Below are 24931 nucleotides of genomic sequence, written 5' to 3' on the forward strand. Positions count from 1 at the left end.
AGCACCTCGAGCGACTTCAGTTTCCTCCCGGCTCCTCTTTGTAAGCTTGCTCCAAGCCTCTCAGAATTCGTCTTACCTTGTATTCCGCTGTTTCCTCTTAACCACTAAATTCTTCTTCTGTAGCTCAAGCAGCTCTTAAAATTCCCCTTCTTTCCAAGAAGAGCCCTTGACTTGTTGGAACAGTCATCCTTGAACCACCTCACTTGGGTCTGGGGTTTTGATGTGCCTGCCTCCACTCTCCGGGCCGTGAAAGCACTTACTGGTCTGTGTTGCTTACACTTCATACCCCCTCACGTCCTGAGCTGTGTCACCGGTGCAGGGCCAGCAGCAGTGCGCTCCGCTGGCTGCTGGTGGCGGTGACCTTAAGGAGCCCGACGCCTGAAAACTCTGAGTGTGGCAGAGCCCGCCTTGGCAGCCTGTAGTCTTAGAGATGCCACCGACGCCTCTCTAAGCCTTGATCACCTCATCTGTGACATGCACAAAATACCACCGAGCTCCCAGTGTCTTCCCAAGGCTGCGGGAAGTGCTAAGTGAGATGACTTAGCACAGTGCTAGCAAATGATAAGCCCTCAACAAGAGAGAATTAGCAGGACACCCGACTAAAGCCTTCTGACAACGATTAGACAAACATAAGGTAAACTGGGATTTAAATATTTATTCTGAGTGTTAAAAAGTTATATAGCTAATAAAAATGTCGAAGTAAAGATGCTTAGGGAAAAAATGTCAACTAAATTACATCTTCTATTGAAGACACATTCTTTATTGGCTGAATGTTCTACACTAGATATTTAAAATAACACAAACATTCAGTATTGCAGTTTTATAACTTAATCCATAGCCATGTTAGCTACAATGGTTAATGTGCTTAAGAGAGACAATATTCTTTATATTTCTTAATAAGCTTGGCATTTCAAATAAGGGTATTCTGGTTGAAATAAAGCATATACCAACATCTTTCTCAGCTATTAATTCAGGAGAAAAAAGAGAGAGAGAAACTGCAAACCTAACGCTTTATATAGGAACAGCTCTAGGGCACCTAAAGAGAGTCACCCGCACTGGGTATCTTCGGATTGCCGGTGCTCTGGAGGCCTCACGTTTTCATCGCGGCTGAAGCAGCCTGGAAGCAGGTGAGCTGCAGGTGCATGCTGCTCTTGAACTTGTTCAGCAGCTCCTCCAGGAACCTGCAGGGGCAGAGACGGGTTACAGCCCGACAGAAGGGAGCTCGGGAAAACATGCAGGGGAGCCACTGCGCTCTTCACCTACGGATTCTTCACCCAGCTATAGAGATCAGTCAGTCACAGAAGGCAGTAAAAAGGAAAACACATATTTATGTTTATAGAGAAGACTCTCCCTCCTGTTCCCTTGCCCAAGATTAGAGCCCCTTCCTAAAACAGACTGTTTGCACCTGTGCATTTCCTTCACTCACTTTTCAAAAATTGACATACATTGAAACGTTCTTGTTGGTACACAGTTCTCTGCATGCTGACAGACGCATCTTAGCAGCCAAACAGCTCCCAGAGCTGGGACGCAGAACAGGCCCAGCCTCTTCCAAATTCTCTTGGCTGCCCCTTAGCCACCTGTCCCTTTACCCCCACCCCAGGGCATCTACTTTTCTACTCTCCGTTCCTCTTATTTTGTATATACTGACAGGTGGTAACTAAAGCCAGAAGAACCAGGGTTACTTCAAACTCCACTGGGCAAATCATTCTACTACTTGACAATTCAATTTGTTTTCTTAACTGGTCTGATTTGTCCATATAACTTTAGGATCAGAAGGGATCTTAGATTCATCTGGTTCAGATTAAGCAACCAAGAAGTGGGCTGAGGTCAAGAGATGAGTTCATGGTTTAACAATGCTCAGTATTAGGACACTGTCCCACCAGTAAAGCAAATCTATAGGGGAAAAGTACTTTTCTAAATGCTCAAATGTTATAAAATACTCTATTTATAGAAGTAATCTTCTGTTACAGCCAAAGGATTTGCTGTTAGAAATAACTCTTGAGTTTTATGTTGTGCATCTGGGGTTCTAGTTATTTCAGCGCTGGTGTTTTAATCAGCAGCATCACTGTAAGCGGTGCTTCAAAATGTGCACTAACTTGTTGGAGCTGTGGCTTTGAACATCTGTGTGATCAGCATGTGGCACTGGCTCCCCATTAGCCAAACGAGTTACTATCCACCCCACCAGTCAGGCAGCAGTTCTGTGAGGCTGAACTACTGTCTGAATACACACACGGTTCAGGGGCTCGGCCTCTATCAGGAAATGACATTCGGCAAGTGGCTGAACATAGAGTTCCGAACGTTAAGGGTACGCTGCAAACAACCAGCCATTACTGTGTGCTTCGCAAGTCCTGAGCAGCTCTGACAAAAGCAGAGCACAAATTAGACACAAAGGATCTTTGTGGCTCTTTGTTCTCTACACTAGATTGCTGTTTGTGTGTGAGAACTGCATTGCTTATGTGGCACACAGTATTTATAACTATATACTTTATAGAGGATACATTAAAGTCACTGGTGTACAAATATTCTGTACATATCCTGTGAAATGTGTCCTCACGTGAAATAGACCTGTCTTTACCATACTGAGAGAAAATAAGGGTAATTGTTTTAATCTTTTATCATATTCATTGTGAATAAATGAACATGTTGAGAATCAATTCAGATGAGCCTGAGAGTCAGTGTGGGAAGGAAGTGGGAACATGGCAGACAGGGCTGCGGGGGAGTGTGGCTCACACAGCCACCCCCTGGCCCACTTAGGAGCACACACGGGGCCCACAAGCACACGAGCTGGTCTGCTGCGACTCTCCCAAGCCCAGTCCACGTGTCCATGTGACATTCCCCCCGTCAGTTCAGCCCCACGTGTCCTCTGCCCTGAGTCTGCACAGCCACCTGTGCTAGATCCCAGGCCCCACCCTGAGTTTTCAGGCAGCTGACCACCACCATAAATATGTTTACGGGCTGACCAGCCCAGTGCAGAGGTGGGTAGACTTCAGTTACCTCAGAGAATGAGTAAAGTCTACAATGTTCCCGCTGCCTCAGCTGAGGGCAGGCTGCGTGTTCCTGCAACTGGCCTGGCCTAGATTTTGTCTCAAGTCAGAATTTCCTGTTACACAAGTAGCAAAGTTTAAACTCAGACTGAGACAACCAATACTGTATTAGTGAAACATGTATAACTTTACTATATCATATTTACAAGCCTATTCTCTCTTAGTGCTTTATATTAGGGGAGTACAAAATGTACACTACTGAGCTACTCAAAGGAAAAAGTGACTGAGCCCTGCATCTTAATACGTTGTCCTCTCTTTTACATCTCTAAGTATTAGCTTCTTAAAAATTTAAGACAGGGATACTGTTCACTGAGTCAAAATAAACTTTCTTACAACGTTTTCTATCCTAGTCACTTAAAACAAGAAACTAGTTTCTAAGTTGTCATGATGCCAGGAGAAGGCTGTGCCGTATCTGCGCCGGGAGACAGCAAGGCCAGCCCAGCACCATGCACCATGCCCGGGCTCAGGGCTGTGCCCACGGCCCCTCCTCAAACCCAGCCCTCCTTAGGCAAGAGCCTCGGGCTGCCGGCCCCGCGCCCGCCTGCCCCGCGCCCGCCCCGGCGCGCACTTACTTCTTGTCGGCTCCGCTGGAGAGCTGGGGCAGCGCTTCCAGGGCCTGCTTGAAGCTGGACCTGGAACAGAGCAGCAACGGGCTGAGCAGCTCCCGCTCCTCGGGAGCACAGGAAACACTAAGGGCCGACGGGCACCTTAATATCAAGAAGCTGGTGCGACGGGAGCGCGCGGACAGGAGGAAAAGCACGAGCGAAAAGCGCCAGCAAAGGGGGAGTGCCGTGCAGACCCAGAGGCTCCGTGGAGCAGGGTCGAAAGCTCAGGGAAAGGAAGCAGAACTTGGAAAACTGAAGGAGAAACCTTGGAATTTTATAGAAGGACGCTCCTCGTGGTTGATGAAAGCTGAATGAGGACATTTAATTTTTTAAGAAGTCTTTATATCAAAACAAAACTGAACTCTAGATAAAACAACTAGTCAGAACGGAAACTTAGTAGAAAAAGATCTTGTGAAAGATCAAATGGGGACATTTATAGTATTGATGTGTCCAGGCCTGATTTACAGCCAGTATCTTATAATAACTGAACACAGTTTTATAGAACTTAGCTATTATTATGTTTAAAATTTGTAGGAGAATGGAGCGATGTGTGTGTGTGTGTGTGTGTGTGTGTATAAAATGCAACATTATTTCATTTCATGAAAAAGAAGAGAGTGAATTTTATTTAATTCTCACCTGAGAATATTTTTTCCATTGATTTTTAGAGAGGGAGGAAGGGAGGAAGGGAGGGAGGGAGGTGGAAGGAGGGAGGGAGGGAGAAGTATCGATGTGAGAGACACATCAATTGGTTGCCTCCCACATGTGCACTGACCAGGGCCAGGGATCGAACTTGCAATCCAGCTACATGCCTTTGACCGGGAATCGAATCCATGACCCTTTGGTGCACAGGCCGATACTCTAACCACTGAGCCACAATGGCCAGGGCGAAAAAGAATGAATTTTAAAATCACCAATTTGGTACATTTAGCTTGTTAATGTAAAAAGTACCAGAAAAATTACTGAATCAAATGAGTAGCATTTTAGGGGAGATTATTTGATAACAACTTGCACCATTCACTAAAACAGCTGACTAAGGCAAAGAAATAAGTGTGATTACTCATGACTTGAAAGTGCTCTCCGATTTGCATTGTAAAAACATCCTCCTTGGTATATGCCAGAAAAGAACTTCTGAGCAGGACACACAATGCAAAGTCCCAACAGAGCCATAAAAAGTGGCACTGGATGCCCAGTTGTTTCTGGTGGCGGCAGGGTGTGGGTGCGGGGCAGGTACAGTCAGTGGGCACCCTTAGCTCCCTCCCAGCATGAAATCAGCTCCCCCTCCCCTGGCGTCCAGGGAAGTCTCTGCATATCCCCACAATCCTCATTTTCTGTAACTCTCTTCGCAATTAATCAAATAAACCTGATGCTATTACTCTTTATTTGTACATTGTGACAATGATGATGAAGACGATACTGCCTATTATTTGTAGGGCACCAACAGTTTAGAAGGTGGGTTGACATAGTTTCTCATTTAATTTCCCCAAAACTTTGCCTACAAAGTATGACCGTCTTCCTTTCACACTGAGGGGCTCAGGCTACGCGAGGCCGAGAGAGTGAGATGAACACACGTCCTTACAGGAAGCACCATGCACATCACACAGGGAAGGAACTGTCCATCCTCTGTCATTCAGCACTTGGTGTAAACGTGACGGCTAGGAAAAGGGGTGTAGATAACTGACCTGGGGGCCACCTACACATGCCTCTGGGCAGCCATGATGAACAGGAGGAAGCAGCTAACTTTGTCGGGAAAAGGATTTAAGAGGTCTTTCAGCGGTGAGCTGGCGTAAACCACGTTATCAGAAGGTGGAAATGAGTGAGTGTGCACTGCACAAAACACGAGTAAACATCTGTCTACCACTGGCTTCTCATGCACTCCAAAAGCGTCACCCGAATTTCCTGGGTGATGTCGCCAGTGGAGTCAACAATTCTGTAAAAGCAGCAGTCAGTGCTGTTTCAGTCCACCTACGGTATTTCAATGATAGAAAATCCTGACTTTCATTCAAAACAGCTAAAAATTATCACCAAATTTCCACTACAGAGTTTTGCAGAGAAACCACAGGCTTCCTCTGGTGCTGACAATCACGGCGCAGGGCCTGTCCTCGGGTCGCTGTAAGCAGCTCGCTTCTCTCTCTGCTCCCTGAAGGGGTGCTCAGCTCCAGCACGTGTGCGGCCCGCATGGGTCTTGCAGGGTGAAAAACGTGAAATGCTACCAGATCTTTTTTCCTTTACATTATGCTACAGATCTCCAGTCTTAGGAGTCCGTGGCTCAGTATAGGTGTACGCTTTTAAACTAAAAACTTTATCAACCAAATATAACATTTTCACATCAGAGAATCATGAGCACTCACTGTGACTAATCTTTCTGCAGGGTTTACACGGTGTAAGACAAGCTTATTTCTGAAGAAGCTCAGATAGAACCGACAGCCTCTCACCTGCTTTCGGGAGTCAGGTAGACAGCCACAGTGTCCCTCAGCGCCCAGATTTCAAGCCTCGCCTGAAGAGAAAAAGCACAGAGTGACAGTGAGGAGCTGTGGTGATTATCACACAGCAGGAGGCAGGAGGGAGCCCGTCCCCAGCCTCTTACCCAGACACTACTGACAGAATACCACAGGCACCGGGCCACCTCCACCCGTGACTATTAGTGATGAGCAGACTTCTGGAAAGAGTCCAAAGAAGTCAGCTGTGACAAAGTTCCCCGACTGAAAATTAACTCACAGTCACGTATGACTGAGTGGAGGCAGGGAGCTAGATACCTTGCCCTAAAAGGCACACACTACACAAGGAGTTGCCAGCAATCTGCGTTCACTGTCTAAGCAGTACTGTTCCTCTAGCCTGCCCGTGCGAGGAAGGGGCCTGGACACTGCCCTGGACACTGGCCCCTCCCAGGCTGAGGAGGCGGCTGGCTGACTCCCTTACGCCTTTGCCCTTCCAGGCGCCCGGCACGAACCACAAACGCTGAGCTCAAGTTCTACAGAGCCAACGCAGTGCCTATTAAAATCACAGCTGGCTTTTTTTTTTTTAACAAAAATTGACAAGTTGGTTCCAAACAGACAAGACAATCTTGAAAAAGAATAACACAGTTGGAGAAACTCACACTTCCTGATGTCAAAACTTAGTACGAAGCTACGATAATCACGGCAGTGTGATGCTAGTACACGGACAGGCACGCAGGGCAACAGTCCAGGACTGAGTGTCCAGAAATAAGCCCTTTCAGTTATGATCGACTGATCTCTGACAAGGATGCTGAGGCCATTCAATGGACAGTCTCTTCAACAACTAGACATCCTCATGCAAAAGACTGAAATTAGATCCCTTCCTTAACACAAACATGAACTCAAAACATAAGCAATAAAACTGTAAAACGGAGTCAATCTTTGTGACATTGGCTGGGCAAGCCTTCTTAGAAATGACATTGAAGTACAAGTGAGAAAAGAAAAACTAGATAAACTGGATGTCATCAATATTAAAAAGTCCTGCGCTCAGAAGGAAACCATCAAGAAAGTGAAAGAACAAGAGGTCGCCTTTCACGTAAGGGTGGCTGTCACCCAAGAGGCAAGCGGGCAGAGGGACTGGAACCTCGGGCACTGCTGGCCCGAAAGTGACAGGGTCCAGCCACTCAGAACACAGCCCGCAGCTCAATACAAACCAGAAAGAGGACCCACCCAGCCCAGCAATTCCACTTCTCGGTATACAGCAAAAGAAATGAAAACATACGCCCACAAAAACCTTGTAACTGAATGTTCACAGAGGCATCCTTCATATCAGCCCAAAGTGGAAACCACCCAAATAGTCACTAGATGATGAATGGGCAAATAAGATGTGGCATGTTACACAGTGGAATATTATGCAGCCATGAAAAGCAACGGCGTGCTGAGCCGCGCTGCAGCTAGTGAGGGAAATCAGTCACAGAAAACCGTGTCTGTATGATTCCATTTGTATGAAGCTTTCAGCATATGCAAACCACGCAGACAGAAAGCAGACTTGTGTTTGTCTCGTGCTGGGGGTGGGGGAATGGACAGTGACTGCTAACGGGCCTGGGGTTTCTTCCTGGGGTGATGCCATGCTCTAAAATTGATGGTGGTGACGATTACACAATTCTGTGAACATAGTAAAAAAATCGCTGACCTGTGTGCTCTTTATCCTGTGGACACACTGCACAGCATATGAATTACAGCTGCACAAAGCTTTATGGCAGAGAGGCTAACACGCTCATGCTTGTTTGCAAGCCTGAAGAGGTGAGGCCTGACTCAGCGCCGTGCTCCTCCAAGTTCTAGAAGAGCCTCCGGCGAGAAGCCCACGTCCTTCGCCTGACTAGGCACCCGGTGCGGCTGGTGCGCACGAGACAAGAGGGAACGGCCCTGTTCTCCGGGACCATGTAAAACGTCACGGTCACAGGAGACACGGCAGGTTCTGCAAATTAGAGCTAAATGCAAAATCTGTAACCAGCCTTAGATAAAAGCTGATTTAGTTAACATACAGTATATTCAGTAAAACTTTTCTGTTTGGAAAGCAATTGTTTGGTCTCCTTTTCAGTGCTTTAGAAGCTAGAAAAGCACTTTGTAACTAGAAAGCACATGTATGACAATTTACCTCTACTGTTTACGCTCTAGTTTATGTAAAAGACATACCTACAAGGAAACCATCAAAGAGAAAAAATATGGTGGAACTTTTAGTTAATATTTTAGAATAAATCACTGTATAACTGATTTTCATGTAGAAATTTTATTCAAACAAGGTGTTTTAATTAACCTATGACTTATGCCAATTATAAGTTGTCATTATTTATAAAACATACAAAAAACTGCATGCCAAAAAAATCATGCTAAAGATCAGCTAAAATCACCAACCAGTCTCTGCACTCCTCTGCCCTGGCTCTCGGGAAGGTCTGAAAACTCATGCCCTGGCCTTTGATATGAACGACTATTAGAGATCATTGACCTGGAGTCTTTCTCAGTTATCCGCTCAAAAAAAGATGTGAAAACAGCTTTCTCAACGGGAAAGGGTGAAGTGGGGGTAGTTACACTCATTGGGACTTTTTCAAAATAGAAAACGGCCAGCCCAGTTCCCAGGAAGTACAAAATGTTAGGAGGCCGAAGAGTCATGGTGGCCGGTTGTCTCCTGGACATGTGAACCTAAGTCCTCACTCAATGTCATCGACAGGTTCTTGGAAACTGTGAGGACATTCAGAGAAACAATGTACAATGAAACCAATTTTACCAGGGGCTAGTGGCCAGAAACAAGAGTTAAGTTCCCATGGCACATTTATGGTCACAAAAACACCACCAAACTTCTAAATAAAGACCCCAAACACTTCCAATATCAAACACTGAAATAACAGGTAGCTATATATATATTTAAGAAAAATTAATATAAAAAGTAACATTATCATCTTCCAACCCCCTTATTCCATTTCAGGAGTGTGAGTGGCAGAAGCCCACCCTGGCAGCCGAGGGCACAGGTAGGCCCCACCCTGGACAGGACACCCTTCCATCATGGGGCCCACCATGCACCCCACTCACTCAGAGGGGGACAGTGTACACACGTACACAGCTCTGGGATATGGGAGTCCCCAGAGAAAACCCCCCTAGACGTGGGGAGAACACGCAAACCCTAAACAGGCAGTGGCCCAGCCAGGAATCAATTTCTTTTCTTATCAACGTTATAATGAAATGACGTTGAACAAAACAAGGGTATCTGAGGACCTGCTGTCTATGGAAGAAGTCGCCGATCTTGGTACCTCTTCCTAAGCTCCGCCCACTAGCTTGGAGAGGGATTCTGCATCTGGTAAATGGGTTGCAGAGGTCATTTGCCTGGAGGGGAGATTTTTGTTATAATTTCAGAACTGCCTAGGTCAACTGTAGTTGCTACAGCTTCCTTTTAATTAATGTTCAGTATCACAACATTTATGCTACTGCTCTCCTGCAACAGAACTACTATAATAATCATTACCTTTCAACTTTATATCAAAAGTTTGATAAATCAAATTTTTGGAGAAAACGGGCGGCAACTGGAAATACAGCAATTTTTGTAACAAATTTTCCCCTAACCAACTTGCCAAATTAACAAGTGCTTTCCATTCCTATTGCCTACGAATATTTTTGTATGAAAATTTTCCAATGTACAGAGGCTCTGAAAGAATTTCACAGTGGACACCTGTAGCCCCACAGAATCTACCATTAACATTAGTAGCATTATCACTTATCTATCCAATGATCAGTCCATTGCAGGGCTTTACATACTTCACCATGATGATTAATTACAGTAGATTGTTCAATTCTTTTTTTATTTTTTGAGTTATAATGTACATACTGCACAACTGGCAAATCTCCAGTGTATCATTTGATGAGTTTAGACTGACGCATACACCTGAGCAACGGAAACCGTAGAACTACCCTGTGAAGGTCCTTCAGGCCCCTTCCCACCCAACCTCAACTGCCCAGAGGAAAGCCCTTTCCTGAGGCTTTTCTGCCACAGATGAGAAACCCACAGTCATGTGTGTGCTTCGGTGTAAGGCTTCCTTCACTCAGCCGAGTGCTCCTGAGATTCACCCAGGTGGGAGCAGCAGTTTGTCCCCCTTCATGCTGAGCATTTGGTCACATGAACATACCACAGCCTGTTTATTCTGCTGATGGACACCTGGGCTGTTTCTAGTTTGGGGCTATTATAAAGAAACTGGTTATGAGCATCTTCTATGTTTTTTCATGAACGTATGTTTTTAGTTCTCTTGGCTAAATACCTAGGATTGGAATGGCTGGGTCACAGAGAAGATGTATGTTTAGTTTTCAAATAAACTGCAAGCACTTTCCCCAAAGTAGCTGTAAGATTCACACCCTTAACAATGTGTGAGCTCCAGCCGCCAACGCTGACCAGTCTTTCACGTGCCGAGTGGCCGTTCTGACTCCGCTGAATTATGTGTATGCTGGACCTTCGGACGTTGCCCCAGGAACCTCTAGAGCTCCGTTAATTTTTTCCCCAATTATTCTTTTCTCTGTTTTTCATATGGAATAATTTCTGTTCACCTACAAATTCCCTGATTTTTCCTTTTGTCCTCTCTACTCTGCAGTTATTCCGATCAAGCAGATTGTGAAAAATTCATATACATACATAGTCCACTTTGGAACTTCCATTTAGTTCCTCTCGTAAGGTTTCCCTTTTTCTGCTGAGATTTCCTATCTCTTCATTCATTTGAGCCCAGTCTCCTTTACATCACTGAACACAACTGCTTTAAAACCTGTGTCTCTGAATTCTAACAACTGGGTCATCTCAAAGTTGCTCTCAGTTAGTTGACTGTCTTTTCTATTGAAAATGGGTCATGTTTTCCTGTTTTGTTCTGTTTGTACATTTCAATTAAATTTGGATTGTATCCTAGACACTGTGCATGTTATGCTGTGGAGACTCTGGATTCTGTATTATGCCTCCGAAGAGTGTTGATTCTGTTTTGCCTGTTTTAGCAAGCAATTTACTTATTTGGACTCAAACTGAAAACTCTTGGCTCTTGGGAAGCATTTTAACTCTCACTTCAGTTCTTTTGGCCTTAACTGGGCTGGCTGTAGTGGAGTCCGCCATGCATATATAGTTCAGGGGCCAACTAGACACTTAGCAGGGTATACACACAACTTGTAGCTCTGGCTTTCTGGAACACCATCCTTGCTTTCCTGGAGTTGTGGCTGCCCTATTCTTCAAGCCCAAAAGATGCAGGTCGTGTGGAGTTTTAAGTATCCCCGGGCCTGCCTTCAGACTAAAAAACCCATAAAAAGTGGAATTCACCCAAGTGTCATTTCTCCCAGAATCACCCATCAATGGTCATTTCTCCAGTGTCTTCAGATTTTTCTTTTTCTTTCAACACTTAACATTTCTTATATGTTATTGAAGATTATAGTTGGTGTCTATAGGGGCTTGGCCTTATAAGAGCTTCTTCAGCCATTACTGGAAGAAAACGGCCAGGACTTTTTAAAAACACACAACGTTCCAGGCCACTGAGCACCCCATGCAGGTCATGCTCCTATCTGCCTGCACACCTTGGCTCCCAACGAGTTTATTACACGCACACCAAGAATAACTTGGTTTATATAAGTTATATTTGCTATTGTGATTATGTAATTTAAATAACTATGACATAAACCAATGGGATATAAGAGCAAAGAGACCGTTGTTTCTAAGCAAACTACACTGAATAGTTTGGAAAGACTTATTAAAAGTTGCTAAAAATTTCTTGTGAAATTAAATGTAGTGAAGACAACTATAAAATAAGAAGAGAAAAAAAATCACAGAACTTTAGAGGGAATCTGCATTCAACTACTTCCACCAGGCTGGTCAGGTCCTGCCCTGTCCTAAGGACAGGAACTCTGGACCCTGTAGATGAGGCAGGATGGGTATGGCTACGCAAGATACACGGTGTGACCTCAGATCAGAAGAGCCATAAAAACAACTACACACGCACATGCTCATGCACCCACACACACACAAAACAACCCCGACCGTCTGTCTAGGATGACACTGAGGACTCAGAACACATGTGCACGTCTGGATGAAATGGAGTCGATGTGCCCGGAGAGGTCTGGTACCTGCAAGGCTCCGTTTCTGCTGAAGGATGACACACACTGCATGAGTCGACTGAGCTCTTCAGAAACTGCTTCCACCACCCTGGACAGGACCCGAGGCACTAATTCTTTGGAAACAGTGAACACCTGAAAGAAGGTTTAAAATAAGGAGAAATGGTGCACTATGGGGACTTGTCCTGACAAATTTGTTAAAAACAAAGGAATGCACAAAAAAGTTGGGGGAAAAGACCACCACAAAAACCATCAAATTAGCCTCTTTTTTCCAGTTCCCTGTATCTTTTAGGAGCATCTAATGATAGCTTACCTCTGCATGCACCGCAATTATATTCACCAAGGCTTCTTTTAAATAGTTTCTGACACCTGAAATCAAGGTGGGGGAGGGAAAAGGCATTTAATGGAAAGGCGAGCTGCCGGCCCCCTGCTGGCATCGCTGTGCACAGTACAGTTTTCTAAGGAGAAACAGAAAGTAACACCGCTGCTGTCTATTTCCTTTAGAGAGCCAAATGGTGAAAGGACTATTTTTGTACAGGCTTAAAAAAAAAACTTAAATTATTTAAGAGTTTTCTTTCATTTTTCCATTCTGTCATTGTTTATGTTCTCTATAACTGCTGGTCAGTCTCCTTCAAAATTGAAATTTTAAAATGTCCTTTGGTTTCTTCATATATGTATTCTTCACATACATGCATATACACACTCCAATTAAGACAAAAAATAGACACCAGAAGAATAGTTACCAAAACTTATAAAACATCTGCTCAGTATCTATTATAGCATCATACTTCCAAAGGTAAAAGTTAAGCAGAACTATTCTGATCTTTAAAAAGTTACTTCTGGGAGAAACTTCTGACAAAACCCCACTCAATCTGATTCTGTAAGGCAAGTTAATGACTGGACAAAACACAAGATTTCAGATGGCACAAAACTAATGAACACGTTTCACTCCAAAGCAGGCACACACGAGACTTAGTGGACGAGTCGGAAGTCAGGTGATCTTGGACCAGACCCCAGTGTCTTAAGCTACACACTGTAATTTCTGCAAGAGGACTGAGCTGCTTTCTCTTCTATGATGAGTGTAAGAATAGTGCCGATCTCGTAGGTTACAGTGAGGATTAAAGAAGATAATGCATGTGATGGGCCCTGGTAGTCACAGGGTTCATCAACACAGCTTCCTTCAAAATGAAGGCAGTTAATTTTGCAAGAAAATATGTGAAAACAAAACACCACTCTATTGTACCTCCAAAACAATGACTTCCCCTTGGAGGGGAGTGACTCCGAATGCCTTCCAAATTAACGGCACCCCGAGATTCCTTCTCTGCAGAAGAGGGCACACCCTCCTGCACTGTGAAACCGGGTGCTAGCAGGATGGTGCGAGGAGAACCTTCCCCAGCATCATCAAGCTAGTGCCTGCTGAGGAAAGTGGAGACAAAGGCGAAGACTGTAACCAACTGTTTCCATGGCATCTCCAGAGTCTAAATGTATAACTAGCTTTTGATTTGTCATCCACGATGGTGTATAAATAGGTGCAACAATTTCTTTTGTGGAGCCAATTTCATATATATTTCTTTGGGATATGAAGGTTCAGGTGTTATTAATTACATTTTGCTAATGAAAAAACAGAGAAAGCTGAATGAAGAATAATTAAATATAATACAGAAATTAGTTGATTCTTCCTGAAAAAAAGGTAATTGCAAAGTAACAAGTCTTACCTGGGAGGTGGGAGAGAAGATACAGGGAACTATTATAAGTGAAAGTGAAATAAACTGACTGCTCAAGGCCAGAAAAGCTTCCTTCCTGCGAGAGAGAAGCCACGCCAGAGGTGCTGCCTGGGCTGCTCGCTGCAAGAGCTGGGGCCCGAGGTCCAGCCTGGCTGTGCCCTGTCCCGGTGACCACGCTCACCAGGCCCGTAGGCCGCATCTTGTTCCCTGCTCTCAGGGCAGCTCTCCAATGTGATGGGGGGAGGCAGGGAAGGGCAGTCTGGGTCCCTGCACCCAGGTCTAGGATCTTAAACTGCAACCCCGTGGAAGTGTAGCTCATAAAATGCAAACACACATAAAGTGTGCATGGTTACTAAAAACACAAGCACATTAGGCCAATGATGATCTAAGCAACTTACGAGTAAGGAATTCAACAGCCTCTGCCCTCCATGAAAACCAGGGTCCCATCAATGCTACTATGTGAACAAACCTCAGGAGTCTGGGTTCTAGCAATGTTCTAGTGACGATGACTGAAAATAGGAGGGCAGTTTTTAAGTTTAAAATTTTTTTAATGTTAGAGAGAAGAGTGGGGCCAGAGTGCTGACTAAAAAACAAAGAATTAAACTTAGATGAAGCAAGACAGTGCCACATGCTCATATGCTATAAACTCAACTCCCACTCTGACCCTGACAGGAAAAACATTTCCTGGCAAGAGCCCATCAGACTAAGCATTACTAATAAAACACCCTGTAAAAGAGATAAATCTAAATTACTCAGTACAACTCTAAAGAAAAAGCTGTGAATAGGAGGATGAAAGCACAGGACACTTTCAGCCAGCAGAATCCTATTTCTGTTGATATGAAATTTGAAAAAAACAACGCCCGAGCTTCCTGTCTTACACTGGCCATAGGTTTCACAGGGATAACGTATTGGAAGGAGCACAGAGCCTTAACCTCGGGAAAGGAAAAAAAGTCTGGATTTCTTAGAGACCTTATTTTTGTCAACAGAAAAAAATGAAACAACTACCACCACCCCGTGTCCCCCAACAACATAACAAACTGCTCCAGGGGTAAGTGGTGATGTTGGAAAGGAGAAGGGGGAAGTGTGTGGTCCTGAGGATGAACAGAAAAGAGCAGGGCTCCCAGTCAAGTCCCAGGAGGTCAGGAAGGGTTCAGGGGGACAGCGCTAAACTGAACACATCTGGAAAGGGAGCGCTAGCTCAAGGCCGAGCTCAGTGAAACAGGGCTACAGCCTCCCGAAGTGATGCATAAGCTGGTGTGCTAACTTAACAAGAAACATTTAAAACATATAAACAAATCACTGATTGCTTCTCTCCAAAGCTACCCATTGTGTTAATAGAGAGATAAGTTTTTTTGTATTTCCTACTGGGATGAAACTGTTTATTTCTAAGGGAATGACTAAAAGTTCTCATTCCTTTAACATAAATTTGTTGCAATTCCAGGCCACACTGCTAGGCACACCTCAGAGGCAGGCAGACACTAGGTCCTTCCATTAGAACACGTAAGTACCCAATAATAGTAAGACCTCACAGTGCTTAATTATTTTTACCTTCATTTACTGGTGTTTATATGTATCTATCTACTTGTATGTAGAAATTGGAGCTAGATGGCTATATGAAAGGGTTTTAAAAAAATTTTTGTACTCCAACTTAATGTGTGAAACATTTACTTGCTATTTCTATTTCGTGCAGTTTTCAAAGGTTAAAGAATAGCATTTAGGGAGAGGTGGCAAAGTCAGGGCCTAAAGACTAGACAGTGTCTAGGGAGTGAGGTATGAAGGGTTATAAACATGACACAGATAAGATCTCTGTGGTCTTCCTAGTTAAGAATTTCAATTCCTTTCTCTCTTCACTCTGTTCTACAGCCAGCTATCTAATGAGAAAAAAGCCAGCATCAAACCCTGCTCACCTGCCTTCCTTTCCCAGCCTACTCAGGGGGCCACACTGAGTCCTGAAGATGGGCTTCTAACAAACTAAATGCAGATTAACCCTTGGGCTTGTCTGTTTCTTTAAAATGCTGCTCCAATTCAATTGCAAGAGGACTGTCAGTTCAGTCAAGTCTGCACCAAAAGAGGCCTGTCTGTACCAGTGGCAGGTGCCAGAGGTTTCCTCGCTTGCTCCATGCGGCACTGACATCAAAGAACGCCACCAAAACACAGCTGGCAGCAGGTGGCAATCTCCTTTTCAGGAGCTAGAGTGGCCAGTTGCTCTAGTCTGACTGGGAAAAGAAAGTATGGAAATCATGCCAGAGGACAGAAATGCAGGCCTCAGGGCTGGAAGAGACGAGGCCTGGGTTTTGGGGATGTGAAGTTGGGTCTTCCTGTGATTCCACTGACAGCTGGGCCACACTCGGCAGACTCTTCCTTGAATGGAAGGGGCGGATTTGGAAAGTAAGACCGAGGTGGCAAGGACGCCAAGAAGGACGCTGCCTGAGAAAGACCCCGGAGCTGTCGGAGGAGGGCAGCAATACGCTCTGTTGTCAGTGCCGGAGGCCCTGAGGCAGACGGGAGAGGAAGTGAAGGAGTGTAAAGGGACCACAGTCATGGCGCTTGGGGTCAGGTCCATTATCGTGACCATTTTGTAGTTAATTTGGGTTGTATGTGTTCCTTCTCTTCCCACTACACTTTATTCTAATTTTAATATTATTAACAATAGAGGTTAATGATGACTTTTAAGTTTATTGAGGTAATAGGAAAAACACTCAATGTAAAGTCAGAAGACTTGGGGCCCACGCTCCGGCTTACCTGTATACTACTAATAAGGCCTCAGGCAAAAATAAGCTCACTTTTTTGACAACTGCCTACTTTGCAAAATGTAGAGATTACAACATGTTTTGCTAACAAAGCTGTTATAAAAATGTAACATGTTTATTCCTTTATTCCTCAAATATCTATTGTGTACGTACCATGTGCTAGGCATTGCCAGGTGGCGGTGTATGCGTATTTCGGGTGCTACTTTTTTAATAAAGACATAAACAGTTGGGGAAAAGGCATGTATGGAAAAAATACACTAATTTCTCTTTCTGAAACACCTGGTATAGAAGTCTTGTCACCTAGCTGCAGATGTCCAACTTGCAGGTGGAGCCCCTCCGAGGGTGCCTGGAACTAGCAACAGGTGAGAAATGGGGGCACAGGGAACCTGGGGACAGCTGGGGGTGCAGGTGAGAACTGAGGGCAGCAGGCAGCCTGGACACAGATTAGAGCTACTGGAACGCTCTATGACCGCAGAGACTTGTCTGTTATGATGTTCTTACTTTGCTGGTTTACAAACATCTCTGGAAGTTGGCATTTTAGTGGAACTCTTGTGCTGGTTTTGAAAAGAAAGGCTGAACACCACATACTAGGGAGGCTGGGAAGGCTGGCTCCTATGTGACATCTGAGCAACGGCCGGAATTAGAATTCTACAGCGTGGGGCACAAGTAGGTTTAGAGTTGTGAGTTGCGAGACAGAGCTTATTCTTGTGTTATTTATTAATTATTGCATTATTTCCCATGGAACCGTAAACCTACTTTTTGCAGCACCCCATTTATATGTGAACAGAAGGCAGAAGCAGATGCTAACCACAAATACCCATGTACTTACTAAGCAGTCACCTTTGGGCAAGTTTCTGAGCGGCTCTAACTTGTCATTCTCTCTTTATAAAACAGACACCATGTATTGAATGAAATGTCGCTAAGTAGCTAAGGGTAGCAGGGGGTCAGCATGTGGAGGCAGTGCGCTGGCCACGCCCACCGGCGCCCCCTTCTGTTTCCCTGTGGTGCTGCCCTGGCTGGCTCCCCACCGAGCCCCACCCCTCCTCCGAAGCAGCTCCCCATTTGTGCAGCTGCTGGACAACCTTTCTCCCCTGTCAGACTGTCAACTATAAGCACACGGATCACCTCGCTTACCTCATCTTTGTATCCCCAGTACCTGCCACAGTGGCTGGCCTGTAGCAGATGCTCAAAAATATTTATGAGTTAAGAAATCAAAGAAGACAAAGACCATGTATGCCTTGCTCACTAGTAAGTTTCTAGGATTTAACTCTCTTAAATAAATGGATAAGTGACTGCATGAGTGAACAAATACATCAGAGAAAAACATAATTAATTCTACATCTGAGTCATCCACTACAAATGTAAGTTGCTCAGTTTATGTGCAAAGGAGGCATCCTCTGCTACAAAGTGCATCTCTCCCTTCTCACAGGGTCCTTTTGAAATAACTTTTCAGAACTCACTTGAAAAATGCAATTTGAATTAAGGAAGTATAAAACATTGTAGAATAAAATATTGCTGAGGCTAAACACGTTTGTTTTCTAAATGTTTATTTTTCTAGCTATAAATTTAAACACAGCTTATTCCAAATAATCATGAATGCTCACCACCTGCTAGATACTAAGGCAGATGCTCAGATATATCAGAACACAGTGCACACTCCGTAAGTGTGTCAGGAAATCTAGGTTTTAGTTTCAGCTTCAACAGGAGCAGCTGAAAATGCCACCTTTATGGTACAACTGGGGAAGACGCTGCCCAGGAGGACAGTGCGCACAGGAGAAATAAGGCAAACAGATCTGCTCCTTGAAATCACAGGCACGTGCTGTGCTATCATCACGTAGCAGTAAGTGCTGCTCTTACAAAGACTCCCCTTAGGTGAACCCCCACGACTTCCCACGCTATTTAGGCAAGAGAACAAGAACATTTAGAATATGTATCTCCTGTACTCTCTGAATATGAAATTAGAATGTGTCATGATATTTGACCAAAAAAGTGTCCCCGCCCACACAGTATCAACCTAGACTATCACTTAGCAATTAATCTAGTGGCCCAGTGTGGAAATTCCCCATGGAGAAAACAGAGCTCGTCGCTGCTCTGAGTGAGAACTTGTAGGCTTCCTTTCGCAGGGTGGGCTTCCTGTAAGTGGGTCTGCTGGCCGCACACCACCTTCAACAGCAAGGGCTGTGTTTTCATACACCACAGTAGAAAACGAGTCTTTTTTCTTGCTGTATTTGTCAGTTCCCTCTTTTATCTAATAGGGAAGGCACCTGACTTTTAGAAGCAGCACACTGCTAACAATATTTCCTGACTCTACTCCAGATGCTACAGCAGTGACTGAGAGAGCAAACCCACACAAAACAAAGTCCCTGTCCTCACAAGACCTACATTCTAGTGGGGACACATCCAGATTTAAGGAAACGTGACCATCTTGCACATGGGCGAGGCTTACATCACCTCCGATACAGCACCAGAAAGCAATCACATGGAGCAAGGTGATCCACAAATAGTAAAACCCACACTGGCGCACAGGGAGCTTCCATTTGATCAGAATCCTCAGTACTCTTTGTGGAAAAATGAAAAAAGGTTCCCTGGTCTGTTGAAAAGATTTTAGTTTTTCTCATGTGCCAATTTCATGAAATACTGCCTAGCAACAAACTATCACAGACGTACAGGTGGGTATGCAATGCCTTGGGTTTAAATCTTAGCTGAGAATCAGCTAATTCTCTGGGGCTTCAGGTTGTCTTTGAAGAGATATACTTTATAAACTGAAATGGGTACAAAGGCAACTTTGATTCTTCTTACAATTAATAGTTTGGACAAACTGCTAGGCAGACATTAAAGAATAGTAGACATTTTTGATCGCTCAAGCCTTTATTCTTGGTTATTTTTTTAAAAAATTATGTGTTCACTGCAAAGGGTAAAACAAGAAAGAAGTGTAAGCTTTCACGGTAACAAGTAAATGTGCAAGGAGCTGCTCTCTTCTCCCTGGTTCCTTGTGTTCTTCTAGGTCTTTCCTACAAATGCTTTTCCCTAAACCATGAGATCATGCCACACAGTCTCTCCCTGAAACCTGCTGACTTCATTCACAGTACCCACAGGATCCTGCCAGGCCAGTGCACACACGGCTCCCTCGGACTTCTCAATGGCTACCCGGCCCCACAGGACGGCGCCCTGGCCCTCCCCGGCTGCTCACTGCTGTGCTCGTCCGGGTGCGTGTCTGTCTGCTCCCAGCTGCTCCCCGGCAGGCGGCCGGGGGCCCTTCCGGCGCCACAGCAAGGCCGCAGCGGGGGACTCACGGCACATCCTCGGGGCATCTTCCTAGGAGCGAGCTGCTCATCCCAAGGTTTTGAGTTATGACGGATTCTGCTAACCTGTCGTTCAAAAGGCCACAGAAAATTATACCCCTGACTCATGCCTTTTTATTTAACTTGGACTCTCTTGTTACTATAATTAATAATAACCATAATATATACACCTCTTCAACTATGACGACAAAACTTTCAATTAAAACACTAAAAAAATTTTAAGCTAAATACAAAGGTCAAAGGAAATTTACTAAAAGTTACACAAGAAATACTTAACCTGACTGTAACGACTGTCTGAAAAGGGCTGGAGAGAAAGAACACTATAATTACAGAAAACAACTGCTATACTATCTGAACCTTTACCAAGAATGCAAACTTTTCCATGAAGCACTTCCTGTCATAATTGGAAGACACTCCTTCAAACGAACCGATTTCAAGGTACGCTGCCTAATGTTGTTTTGAAACATGATTCTCTTCAGTCAATAGTATAAAAAAATCAAACTTTGGAAACTCTGGAGTTACCACTTACATTATAAACCACATTTCCTGTTTTTAACCCTGTGCCCTAAATCAGTTATCGGTCCTAGTCTACAGATATAAATAGATTGAAAAATACTATAAATATCCCACAATGTACTTTTTTTGGGTCAAAATGAAACACTACATGAAAGAACTTTGAAGTATTATTTTTTCACGTAAATTATCTATTCAATCACACTCTGAAGACACATCATTGAAGGTACTGCTTATTAAAAACACGGCAACAAGAAACTGTAGCAATAGTGCCAGACAAATAAAAAGTCTAAATATTCTGCAACAAAAATACCTTTCGTTTGAATAGAATTTTTTTTGTATGTCTGTGTGCTTTTTAATCCTCACCCGAGGATATTATTTTCCATGCTTTTTCAGAGAGTGGAAGGGAAGAGAGAGAGAGAAACATCGATGTGAGACACACATCTGTTGGCTGCCTCCTGCACGGGCCCCAACTGGCCCGGGATCGAGCCTACAACTGAGGTATGTGCCCTCGGCCAGGATGGAACCCAGGACTCCTCAGCCCGCAGGCCTACGCTCTAGCAGCTGAGCCAAACCAGCCAGGGCAGAATAGAGGGTTTTAAGTCCTAGGTTTTCATGTTTTAGTTCACTTATTCCTAAGTTAATCAATGTCTTTTGCTATATAGGGGAGTCAAAAGTGAATATTCAAGGAAAGGACACCATTCATATGAAGTATATGAATGAATCACTTCAGCCTCTACAGTTTTCTATTTTCTTCTCAGGATCTGGGATTTTTTTTGGGGGGGGGGGCTTTAATTAATATGATCTCCTAACTTTTAAGTGAATAGGAAAACTTCCTTCTATGAAAACCGAAAATACTGCAAGCAGTGAAAACAACAGTAAAATGATTTCATGGTTTATTTTCTCCATTTGCAAGAAAGGATTAAACTCACAAGAATTTATTTAGCATTCGTACACTTCATAGGCACCTTTCAAGACTAAATACAGGCAAGGGAATGACAACCGCTCTCATTTCAAAGTTAAAGTCAGATGTATAAAACAGACTGGTTATACTAAAAAACTGTTATAGAATACTTTATACATTTAGCATAGAGTATCAGTTTCATTTGAAACTTGATACACTAAATTTCAGACTTAAAGGTAAAATTTTAATTAATATTACATTAACTGATAAATCAAACTCACTTGTTTCAATTTAGTCTTTTTCATTAGAGGGCAACTTCAATTAGAAAAGTGAGTGACAAGAAAATGGGATGCATTCTATATATGCAAATGAGTGTATTTGTTTTACAATATGAGGCATCACATTTATATATAATATTTCATAAACCAGTCTGTAGTAACTGCTCAATTTTCAAAACCTCCATCGATCTTTTTGACTGAGTATTGACCGAGGTTTTGAGTTTTTTAAAACTAAGAATGACTTCCATTACATGAAGACTAATAAGTGCTTGGGAGAAGCGGGGCTGCAGAAGCGGCTCTGGGGCCCTGGCTCGCCCTTGGCCGCCGCGGGCCGCGAGCAGCGCCGCAGACGCCCCAGGACGCCGGGCACTGCCCACGCCCCGGCGCCGCCACCGCAGCCCTGTCCTTGGGCTCGCTGCCATGGAGCACAGTAAGGAAGTAATAAGGTGCAGTCCCCATTCTCAGTGTATGATTCCACGTGCAATTTAAGACATAAAATCCAACTATTACACGTTTCAACCATTAAACTAAAGAAAAGGCCTTGAAATGAAAGACTGAAGGGGAAAGTAAATGTGAAAAGCCCACAGCTAGCCTGGAGTTTGAAGTCTCGTTTACACAGTAAGAAGTCATTAAAACGACAGGAGTACGCGGGCCGAGGCCGCCGTGGGCGCGCCGCGCGGCACCTGCGCTCCCCGCGGGGCGCCTGCCTCCGAGTCCACCGAGGGCCCGCGCAGGAGGGGCGGAGCCCGCGCGAGCCGGCGCAGGAGGGGCAGCGAGGGTGCGTTTCGCGGGCAGAACGTGGTTTCTTTGACTCTCTGTAACAAACTCTTCATTCCACTACCTGAATCTAAGTTATTTTTTCTCTCTTGGAGACTTTATATAAACAACAGTCCCCTGCTTTTCCATCTTCGCTACCAATGCTTGCTTTTATCACTCTACCCAACGTGTTGCTTAGGGCTCTGCTAGTTTTGTGCAAATTCTTTATCCAAAAGTAAAAGCAACCTCTCTATTCTTACTAGCACCCTCACCACTCATTACAATGACCTCTGTGACTGTCGTACTTAGAAATGATCCAGCATAATTTGCCAGGACCGAGTCAAGCTGGACACAGGCTGTGTGGCCTTGACTAAGCTGCCCCGGCTTCCTCAGCTGGGGGCCTCGCTCCGGGAAGGGGAAGCACTGCCGGCTTTCGGCTGGCGAGATGCGCCTCAGACAGAGGAAGGCACAAAGTACTTTTTCAATCCAACTATTTACAAAATACTAGGATATGCAGAACTACACAGTATTGTTACCGTCTGGTCTGGCCCATCTCCAATGTCCCATACACTTCTCCGGTCAGAGTGACAGAGAGAATCTGGAGACAGGACTGTGCTGAGGGCCTGGTTCTAGTGCCTTCAATAAGCCGAACCTTTTCTAGTTCTCCAACTCTTAAGAGCCACCAAGTGGAGAAAATAATGCCTTACCCCAATGGGGGGACACAATGCAGTGATGTGTATGAGTAACAGTTAAGCTGTAAAATATTTTAATTTAAAAATGGACCAAATGATGTGTCTTAAGAAATTTATCAAGCTTTCGATAGGAGCCAAACAAATTGATGTTTGGTATTTTATTTTCAATGCTACAAGCTTTAAAAAAACACAAAAATGGGCCAACCTTACAGCTCTGTCTTTCCATTCACACTGTTACGACTTGAATGGTGTGTCCCCAAGTTCTCCCTCATTCACAGTTTCTAAAGCAACACACAGATGCAGGAAGCAACACCTGCATTCCTCCTACAGGCACCTAAAAACATTAGTACTACCTGTATGAGATGTTTTCTTATCAAGAGAAAAGGTTAAGACAGAATAATTCCCAACTTGGGAAACCATTCATCCAATAAAGCGTTCACTTGTTCAAACACATGCTGAGAATCTATTATATAAAGGGATTTCTTATGGTGGGGACCCCATAGGTGACTAAGGCATGGTGCCTGCCATTAAGAGACATAGTCTAAAAGAGTAGTCTTCAAACTTCTTTGATTATGCAAGTAATAGGTAAAAGAATTTTATGCCCTTTTGATACATGTGTTTTTGTCTATAAATACATATAAGGTTATAGTATATGATATACAACTTCTAATTTATAAAGATATCTACCATTATATTACTACATTATACAGAAATTATATAACATGTAAACTTATAAAACATATAATTTATATATATGTACATTATGTATTCCATGCATAAGAAAAACAAATCAGAAAAGAAAGCAATAAAGAAATAAAAATTATTTCATTAGTTTAAATAAGCTAGGTTATGCTAAAATTAAAAAAATCACCACCCTAAAATGCCAGCAGGTTAAGACAACAGCAAATGTATTCCTTGCTCATGAGACATGTCCAGCAAGGGGTCGCTGTGATTATTCAGGGAATCTTAGGTACTTGGGAGGTTCCACATGACACAAGCCCCCATGAGCACAGAGCAGGGGAGGAGAAAAACCATGGCTGGGACTCAAGAGTCTGGCCAGGGCCCCTGCACTACAGCCTGGGCCGTGCCTGGCCTTGGCAGGTGGAGCAGCACAACCCTCCCTCGGGAGAAAAATGGGGACTTCGATGAAGGGAAACAGAACCTACTATGATTTTTTTTTAAGGTTTACATTTAACAGTATAAAAAGTATTTCTGAATGGAAATCACGATTTAAAGGTCTGAATCTAAGTTAACTTTATTTGGATACTTGGGTTTGGTGGCTTTCACAGCTGAAAATACTAGCACTATACAGTCTCACACAGACATGCGTTTGGAAAAGGTGTGTATGTAACTGGCTGGACTGTCACGATACTCTGTTGCCAAGATTTTTATGTTTGCAGATAGCTTCCCCTTGCTGTTAAGATGAAGTATAAGGTGCACATAGTAAAATGTATAAATCTTAGGTGTATAACTTGACAGTTTTTATATTTGTAGCACGTAACCACCATCCAGATCAAGACACAGGCTATTTGTCTCCAGCACCCAGCAGACCGTCTGCACTCCTTCCCAGTCAGCGCCCCACCCCAGCTGAACTCTACCTGCAGTGGAGGGTGACCGCGGCCCTGACCTGCCCCACTGACCGGCCCCCAGACCTGGGAGCGCGCAGAAGCAGGCAGCAGTCTCCTCCTGGGTCTGGGGGAACCGTCCCTGTGGCGCAGACAGACAAGGGCACGTTCTCTCTGCTCCCTGGAGTTTTACTAGGCTGTACCACAATGTATACAGCCACTCTACTGCTGATGGACATCTGAGCT

General features: G+C 44.1%; 1 protein-coding gene across 2 annotated transcripts in view; it reads right to left on the reverse strand.

Annotated features, from left to right (window-relative positions):
• Nucleotides 1–631: 631 nt before the first annotated feature.
• Nucleotides 632–24931, reverse strand: part of EXOC2 (exocyst complex component 2) — a 193093-nt gene continuing 168793 nt past the window's right edge. For both annotated transcript variants that reach the window (XM_081143631.1, XM_081143632.1), the window contains exons 24-28: nucleotides 12515–12570; nucleotides 12214–12336; nucleotides 6082–6143; nucleotides 3617–3676; nucleotides 632–1181 (exon numbers count right to left, since the gene is read on the reverse strand). In XM_081143631.1, the coding sequence (XP_080999757.1) occupies nucleotides 1091–1181; nucleotides 3617–3676; nucleotides 6082–6143; nucleotides 12214–12336; nucleotides 12515–12570 (392 nt within the window). In that variant the 3' untranslated portion in view covers nucleotides 632–1090. The remainder of the gene's footprint in view (nucleotides 1182–3616; nucleotides 3677–6081; nucleotides 6144–12213; nucleotides 12337–12514; nucleotides 12571–24931) is intronic.

Source organism: Miniopterus schreibersii (genome assembly GCF_964146895.1).
Source record: "Miniopterus schreibersii genome assembly, chromosome: 8".
NCBI lineage: Eukaryota > Metazoa > Chordata > Mammalia > Chiroptera > Miniopteridae > Miniopterus > Miniopterus schreibersii.